The sequence below is a fragment of the Lithobates pipiens genome, unplaced genomic scaffold (genome assembly GCF_037356315.1).
Source record: "Lithobates pipiens isolate NorthernLeopardFrog02 unplaced genomic scaffold, aLitPip1_a1.2 Scaffold_18, whole genome shotgun sequence".
NCBI classification, from domain to species: Eukaryota; Metazoa; Chordata; class Amphibia; order Anura; family Ranidae; genus Lithobates; species Lithobates pipiens.
The window spans coordinates 557,298,041-557,307,419 of NW_027507758.1; the positions used below are offsets into that span (position 1 = coordinate 557,298,041).

Sequence of the window (9,379 nt, forward strand, 5' to 3'; positions counted from 1 at the left end):
AAAATGCAACAAGGATTTGAAAACACAGTAAAAGTATATTGAGATATGGTTTAAGATTATTTCACAACTTTTAAGCTTCAGAGTCAGAGCAAAAGATTACCTAAATTGTGACAGATCCTGCCTTGTCAATTGCTTGCCTGCTGCCTCCTGCCTCTTACATATTCTTCTTGACTCTTTACTATCTCAAACGCTGTTTCCCAGCTTCTGGGTATATATATATATATATATATATATATATATATATATATATATATATATATATATATATATATATATATATTCTGGGTATATATATATATATATATATATATATATATATTCTGGGTATCTGGGAGGTAAAGAAGGTGACTTGTGACCTAAGACTCAGAGTCAAACTAAATAAGGGGGCAAATATCAAACTTTAATAAATATGTCATAGGACAGGGACAGAGTATTGTCACCCAATAACAGGAAGTGCCTGAACAATGACCCTCGTGGCAGATTCACCGGGTATTATTTGAATGAAAGACTAAGGCCCCTTTCACACATGCGGACAGTATGTCCGTATTTCATCCATCCGTTTGCGGATGAAATACGGACATATATGCATCCCTATGGGATAGCGGGTGTCTGCGGATGAACATCCGCAGACACCCGCTATTGTCCGCCTCCCCTACTGTCCGATTCTGCAGACGGAGGAAAATCCTATTTTTCTATCCATCTGCAGAGCGGATCGGATGAACACGGACAGATGGTTCGTGCTCATCCGATCCCCCATAGAGGAGAGCGGAGGGCTGACAGGGCGGTCCCTGCACAGTGTGCGGAGACCGCCCTGTCCGCCGCCGGCTCAGCGGGGACAACGGAGCGATCCCAGCTGAGCAAGCAGACCATCACGGGGCGGATCATTACTGATCCGCCCCGTGTGAAAGGGGCCTTAAAAATATTGACAATAACTTATGAAATTTAATTAACATGTCACCAATTATAAGAGAGCTTAGTAATTTGGTTTAATATACTTCAAGGCCCCTTGCACAGTGGACCATCTAGCTGCTGTGGATCCCTTCTGGCGTTTTAATGCTTTAGCTTGACTGGGTTAAATGCTGTTCCGACCTGCCTTTAGGGCCCTATGTAATCAGGGATGAATGCCTGGAATGTTCGGTTTAGCATTTAGCCACACCCAGCGGCCCTATGTAATCAGGGATTAATGCCTGGAATGTTCGGTTTAGCATTTAGCCACACCCAGCTGCAGCCTGCCATGGACATTTTCAGGGTGCAAGCTGTGGCCCTGGAGGGTAACCCCCCTCCTGGGCATACTATAATGCTGGGATAGATACACAGCAACTAAATGGGCCCCACGTGCAAGGGGCCTTAAGAGGAACGTCCGCCTCCAAATGGAAAAAAAACAGTCCATGTGTCGTTACCTTTGAAGCTTTGTTATTCTGCATAGACATACTTACAAGTCCAGTGATATGTTCTTCTCTTGCACCACTCTTCTATTATAGGTCCTGTCCCATGCCTTTCTTTTTTGTATGTCATTGGGAATTAGCTGGTTCTTGTAGTCAGCCCCCAATGATGCAGCACCAGATCTAGCACCATACCTTTGTTTAAATGTTGCCATCTGAGGATATTTCACAGGAATTTATGAAAGGTGGCTAGTAATGTCATCTGGGATATGCAACATAGGTATCCCAGGAGGCAGCAGGATAATGCTCATGTCAACCTTGCCTAGACGAGGAATGAAAGAGTGAGAGGCAGCATTCTCAATCTTTTTAATTAGAAGGAACCTTTAAAATAAATTTCAGGTCTCAGGGAAACCCTGCCAATAATTCCTATATGTACAGCTCACTGTCCATTAGCACGTGGAAAGAATTCTTCTTGTAGGCAGCTAAAAAGACCATTGGCATCAGTGGTTATCTCTCTAAGAGGCGAAGTTCCTCATTGCTCCAGGAATCACTGAACCTGGGTTGAGCTGATACAAAGGGTAAAAAAGGTATATTTATAATTCTAACCATATCACACCCTTCAAGTTTTGGTAAAGGAGAAGGGAGAGGAATGATCTGATGCATACTTTAATTTTTGCTGGAAGGTCCTCTTAAAGGATGTTTTTGTTCACTGTTTCCTTTCTAGACACATAATATTCATCTAATTCTATTTTAGATTGTTGCAAAGAAGTATCGCAACTACGAAATTCCATCAGAGATGTCTGGTGTATGGCGATACCTGAAGAATGCCTATGCCAGAGATGAGTTCACCAACACCTGCGCCGCGGATAAAGAGACAGAGCTAGCCTATGCAGATGTGGCCAAGAGGCTTTCCAAGTCATAACTACTGCAGAAGCATTGGCTGAAAGATCCTCTGACCAATAGACTGTTCTCCGTTATGCCTTAGGATGAATCTTCTCCAGTTTCTCCACCCCTACTGCCCCTGCTTCCAGATACACCAATGCTGTGCTGCTTGGCAAAGAAGAGATTGTCTTTAAGTGAAATTTTGGACGAAATGAATGAATGAATCAGCACAAAATGAAGGGACAATGACAGCAAGCTTCACCATGCACGTTTCCCTCCATAGATATAAAAAATCATCTTAAGGCAATAACGTGCATTCATATATAAAGTATTTTTGTAATGTAAGCTGACTCATTTAAGAGTGATTTATAAAATGTATTATTCCATAGCTAATTGTATGATATCACTGATCCTTCACAGTTCACTACAAGCCTTCAGTATACCTCCTGATTTGTTAAAGAGGCACTCCAGGACAGGGGGGAAAAAACTCCATATAGTACCTACAGTATATATAGAAAGAATTGTCCATATATATATATGTTTATTTAAAACAAACGCTAAATGTATTTTTAAACTGTGCTATGTATGATTACCTATTATAATATTGGATCAAATGCTTGCCAAACCAGCTGAAATTTTAAGTTAAGCAAGAGCTTGACAGAGCAAGGGTGACTGACCACTGGTCCTAGTCTGCAACTCTAATGGTGTGCATGGACAAGTGGCTGGACAAACTGTTTACCCAACCTAAAGATGGCCATACATGTATACACCGTCCTCCTTTGCTAAGTACAATTGCTTTGGTCCCACAAGAATTCTTGTTTAAGGTGAGGAAGGGGTCCTAGCTTATCTAGGTTGAGGCAGTAGCAATAGGGAAAGGTTTTTTAAGCTCTTTGATGACTTTTCCCCCTTAAGACAGTTGTTCAGAGACTTTGTGGGCTGCTTAATTTGATCGCTAGCTTTGGGGAGATTTTTTTCTAAAATTAAGAACACCAAAAAGCTATGTAGACATATTTTGTAATCTGAAATTCTAAACATTACTTTAAGGATCTTTTGGGTCTTTCCAGGGTTTACAAACCATTTCGCAAGCTTCATGAGCCATTTACACCTAGCTGTTGCGGTGCGTTGCAATAATGCCCACCTTATACATTAACATACATTTTGATAAACATTTTCAATGTATTTTTGAATTTAGAATTTGGAGTGGATAGGGTTAAAAGCCATTGACCAAGGCATGCTAATACCTGTTGCATGTTTTATGCATTTTGATGCCCTGTCATTGACTTCTATGGGCCTTCCAACACACTATTCCCAACTCACATGTTCCTGAAAAGTAGCTGTTTGAGTAAGTGGGTGCCGCAGCGACCAACGGCTGGAAGCGTTGATAGTCAGAGCAAGGAAATATCACCAGCACACCGTGGATCTCTAGAACGGGTTCAAAGCTTTATTCAGCAATCACAATAACAACGTTTCAGGCCTTGCAGGACCCCTTCATCAGGAATGTGACAAAGTGAAATACACTAAACAATATATTTAAAGAAACATTTACAAATCAGTGATCAAAGAAATTAGCTCAGCCCCACCCCTGAAATCATATTAACGTCATATTCCTGCCATATGGTGGAAATATGATGTCATTATGACGTTAAGGGTGGGGCTGAGCTAATTTCTTTGGTCACTGATTAGTGGATGATTCCTTAAATATATTGCTCACTGTATTTCACTTTGTCACCTGCCTGATGAAAGAGTCCTGCGAGGCTCCACAACGCTGCTTCTGTAATAATGATATGATCACAAAATACAGCTTTGGACCCGTTCTGACGATCCACGTGTGTGCTGGGGATATTCTTTTGTTCCCAACACACTAAAACACAGAAAAAAAGTGAAATGTGTTTTTTCAAAATGCATATAGTGTTGAGATGAGAGATAGAGACACTTTTATTATTATGGGTAAATTGGCCAAGTGATTTAGCTTCTTGCAATGCGTACATTAAAAAGAAATAATTGGCAGATACAGAAGATGTAGCCGCACAAAGCAGCCACAAGGAGCATGAAAATAGCAAGAAAAGTATTTGTAGCTACATCATTACCAATGTAATAGCTTGAATAGAGAATTTTAGTTACTATAATATATGTGTTAAATGGAACACAGAACCAGTCACAGTAAGACTTAACATCTGGAATATTTAGTCTTAGCTTATTATACCTGTGCTGGTTTACATATTAAATATTTGCACTTGCCCCCTTATTTACCTTTACCTGTCTGAGTTCTGTCTTTCGTAGCTGAGTCAGAACTGTGAAGACTCCTTATTGACTCCAAGATCTTGAGTGAGCATTACAGCCTTAAATGACAGATAACAGGTATGTAAACAACTACAGCGCTCTGCTATTTGATGCTGTTATGCACACTCGGGATAGGAGACAGCTCAATTTATCATCTTGATGTCAAGACTGTTTCTATATGAGGAATTTCAAGCAAGTCCACCAATCACAACCCTAAATCAGCTCATATTTAAATCAGCACCCCCCCCCCCCCCCACCAAAACTCTCCTCACAATATCAATTCTTTACTTCCACCTTTCCTGAGACATTGGTGATGTAGCCAAGGCCTCCCATCTGCCTCCTTAAGGCTGGATTCACACCTATGCATTTTTTAGTGCTTTTTGCATTTTGCAGATTTGCACTACAGCCCATTTATCATGGTTCCCTATGAAACACGACCTGTAGTGCAAATCAGCAAAATGCAAAAAGCACTAAAAAATGCATAGGTGTGAATCCAGCCTAAAAGTCTACATCATCTGTGCTTCCCAGTGAGCTCCTGCGAATAAACTGTGAGATTTGGAAAAATGCAATTTTTTCGATGTTGCCATGGCTTCAGGAACATGAGTGTTGGTAGCATAATTGTTGCCAGGGCCATAGCAACATATAAGCAATAGCAAACAGCACATGCATGAAGACCAGCACTGACATCATTGGTGGACCGGAAAAAAGATAAAGGAAGAAGCTGACCACTGATGATGTCTATAGGGCAAGATGACAGCTCAGATTTGGGAGATTAGGATAATAGGGGCATTTGCATGCGAGAATATGAAAACAAAGTGGGCAAGTTAACAAATTAAATGTTTTTATTTCGCAACAGCTATTAGCTCAAGGGATCATTTACAGGTGACAGTCGAGCCACGCTTTTAGTGACCCCCAAGGGCCCATCTAAACTTGAGGATGCAACCGCTCAGGGCTGTACACATGCCATGGCTGCAGCAAAAATGAAACAGCATATCACTTTCAACAGGCAGTATCACCGCCAAAAGCAGCCCACTCAATTAAATGGAGCAACACTGAAACTGTGTGCTATGTGCGGTGTGTCAGCTTTTTGAGTGTTAAAGCAGGTGGTGAGGAGATGACAAATCACATTACATAGTATTACATAGTAGGTGAGGTTGAAAAAAGACACAAGTCCATCAAGTCCAACCTGCCCACTGCCTGCCAAAGGCTTCATGTACTCTACAGCTCTTAAACTTGAGTTTAGGAGCTTTTGGCGTTTTTTTTTTTTTGCCAAAGCTCCTAAACTCAACTCCATAAAAGCCTATGGGGTGTATTTACTAAATCTAGAGTGCAAATCTGGTGCAGTTGTGCATGGTAGCCAATCAGCTTCTAAACTAGGCTTGTTCATTGACAAACAAAGCTGGAAGCTGATTAGTTTTTACACAGAGATGCACCAGATTTGGCACTCTCCAAGTATAGTAAATTAACCCCATAGTGTCCATATATGCATAGGCTTTTAGCAGCGTTTAGGAGGCGCTGCGGTTAGGGGAGGTTCAACCTCCCTCTCCCGAACATAGCATAATTGTAGGATAGGAACATTTTCACTGCTGACTGTGGGAAACCTCAAAATGCGGCTAAACCATGTAAAAATGCGTTTTGCCACGTTACATAGCGGCCAAGTGTACATGAAGCCAAATGCAGTCTCAAAAGCAATCCACCAAAGATCGCTTTCCAGAGGGGCAGCCGTAAAGCTGCACATGTTATGTGCTCTAATGGTGGCAGAGATGGATGGAGGGGAAGGTCTACCTTAAATAAAACCATACCTATTAGCTAAACCCTAATTCCTCCAGGGTCCAAATATTGGCACACATTTGCCAAACGGGGACAGTTGGGAGGTATGCCCTTTAGATAAGTACACCGATAGCTCCTTAATGAATTGTAGATTATTCTGCCTTTTCACACGTGTGGCCTGTATCTTGTTTGAGTGGACACTGCACAGTGTACATGGCATTTAATCAGCGATATCCACATTTCAGAACAGAATGAGAAGCATTGACACAGGTGAGGCCTACTGAAGAGGAGGAGGTGTGTAGGCTTGAATTATTTATTTTCTTATGACAAGGCTTTTGTGGCTTCTTGGATAAATTGCAGTATATGAAATTCAAATAAATTCATCTGAAAACTTGTTGGTAGTTTATGGTTAGTGCACTTATTTTTGAATGGAATGTGGTTTAGTGAATATCTGCCTTGACTGAAATGAGAAAATTATGAGATCTTTTTTTATAAAGATCTGCAAAATATCTAGCTCACCTTGCCTGATTTTGATGTCCTTTCCAGGTCCAAAGTTATACCTTCTTCTCCACTAGGCCAACCGTCATGGGACCTCCAACTAAACCTGGTCATAGACAGCTTGAATATCAGCTGATTCACTTGAAATTCGAGCCTTGGGTGGCCCTGCCAATATCACCCAACTTGACAATTTCTGATTGAGAAATAAAATCAAACAAATTAAGTGGAGAAACCTCAGGTGAACAGCGACTGCGGAAATCAGCTGCAGTCACTGTTTGTATTCTGACAGCCTCAGGCTCCTATCAGGATACTATAGCCATACAATCCAGTGAGAGCACCAAACAAGGTTTTAGGAGTCCAAGATTTTTAATGATAAAACGGATTCATAGCAGAGTCAGGGGACTCCTCGTTTGCTGCATTTACCAACACTGGCTTAGGTTGTCCTCCTGAAACTGTTCCCAACAGTAAATCGCATTGTAGATCTATTTAGTATCTGCTCACCTGAGTCTGTTTAAGCACAGTCAAAATTCCTAAGCCGTGAAGAAGGGGGAGTATGTTTTGCCACTGAAACGCAATGGAATTTTTCTGGTATGAATCAGTTTTATAATGAAAAAACCTTGGATGTTTGGCACTTATTAGATTGTACATGTGTGGATTTCAACTCTGGGTCATTTCCTTGTTCTTGAGGAGAGTTTTGTTTTCTGATTTGTGGAGTCCTGCTGAAACACAAGCAGTGTGCCCAGTGCCAGTTTCAGTGAGCCTTAGAAAATTGAAATCCAGTGCCCTGTTTGATCTTGTGTTAGCCCTTGTACACACGGTCGGACATTCCGACGGAAAATGTCCGATCGCACCGTGTTGTCGGATAATCCGACCGACAAAGTTTTAGAGCTGGGCCATAAAAGTTTCCGACAACATGATCCGATCGGACTTTGTCCGATCGTTTGTAGAGAATTCCAATCGGACAAAGTGCCACGCATACTCAGATAAAATTCCTAGACCAAAGCTATTGGCTACTAGCCATTAACGTAGTCCTGTCGTAATGAAATAACGTCATCACGTTACGAACGATCGGATTTTCCGACAACTTTGTCCGACCGTGTGTATGCAACACCAGTTTCGGACAAAATCCGATGGATTTTGTTGTCGGAATGTCCGACCGTGTGTGCAAGGGCTAAGAATACAATAGCTGGCAGCAGTAGATTTGTCTATTCAAGCTCTATGGATAGCTTTAGTATCACACTAACCTCAATGCTACCCAAGCCACGCCAGGACTGTGGGAGTCTATGGCTGAAGAAGACAGTGTCAGTACACCCAGAACCAACAACTAGAGAAAAAGTCATAACACTTTGCTTGCAGTTTGATGCCAGGTGAACAAACCCATAATGGGTGCAATGTAAGTACATAACATGCTACTCCACCAAGAAATAAATTCTCAAATTGTGCAGAGACTAGGCACGAGCAGAATTACTTCAGCAATATTGAAATTTTACTCAGTGAGCTGCTTAAAGGGTATCTAACCCCAAAAACTTAAATTTAATATTTTACAGCATATTAGTGGCTGCATAGATTCATTTTCTTTTTAAGGCATTTTTTCCCATTTTCCCTATTTTCAAAAATAAGTAAATATGGACACCACTGCAGAAAAATTGTATTATTGCAAAGATTCATGTATATTTTTATATATTGAAAAAAGCATACACATCCCTCTCCATAAAAACAGGACAATGTTGTCCAGGTATTCCTGCACACATACCCTTATATCTCCTGACTGTGATTTGTATTAGCTGGAACTGATTGCTCTAGTCCAGGGGTCTCAAACTGGCTGCCCTCCAGCTGTTGCAAAACTACAAATCCCATGAGGCATTGCAAGGCTGACAGTTACAAACATGACTCGCAAAGGCAGAGGCATGATGGGACTTGGAGTTCCGCAACAGTTGGAGGGCCACCAGTTTGAGATCCCTGCTCTAGTCTATGATCGATTCATTTTGCTTAACTGCTAACTCTAAAAACTGTAGACATGAAGTTCAGAATATTGAAATGTACTTCAAATCACATGGATATATAGGGTATATATATTATATATATACAGTATATATATATATATATATATATATACACACAGTGGCTCACAAAAGTGGCTCACAAAAGTAAGTACACACCTCACATTTCTGTCTGTAAATATTTTATAATATCTTTTCATGTGACAAGACTGAAGAAATGACACTTTGCTACAATGTAAAGTAGTGAGTGTACAGCTTGTATAACAGTGTACATTTGCTGTCCCCTCAAAATAACTCAACACAGCCATTAATGTCTAAACCTCTGGCAATAAAAGTGAGTACACCCCTAAGTGAAAATTCTAAATCGGCCCCAAATAGCACTTTTTATTTCCCTGGTGTCATGTGACTCGTTAGTGTTACAAGGCCTCAGGTGTGAATGGGGAGCAGGTGTGTTAAATTTGGTGTTATCGCTCTCACTCTCTCATACTGGTCACTGGAAGTTCAACATGGCACCTCATGGTAAAGAACTCTCTGAGGATCTGAAAAAAAAGAATTGTTGCTCGACAT

At 41.0% G+C, this 9,379-nt stretch overlaps 1 protein-coding gene across 2 annotated transcripts in view; it reads left to right on the top strand.

The window, feature by feature from the left end:
* The window catches only part of CLIC5 (chloride intracellular channel 5), a 197,774-nt gene extending 191,066 nt beyond the window's left edge, over positions 1 to 6,708 (top strand). For both annotated transcript variants that reach the window (XM_077488949.1, XM_077488950.1), the window contains exon 6: positions 2,137 to 6,708. In XM_077488949.1, the coding sequence (XP_077345075.1) occupies positions 2,137 to 2,304 (168 nt within the window). In that variant the 3' untranslated portion in view covers positions 2,305 to 6,708. The remainder of the gene's footprint in view (positions 1 to 2,136) is intronic.
* The last annotated feature ends 2,671 nt before the right edge of the window (positions 6,709 to 9,379 follow it).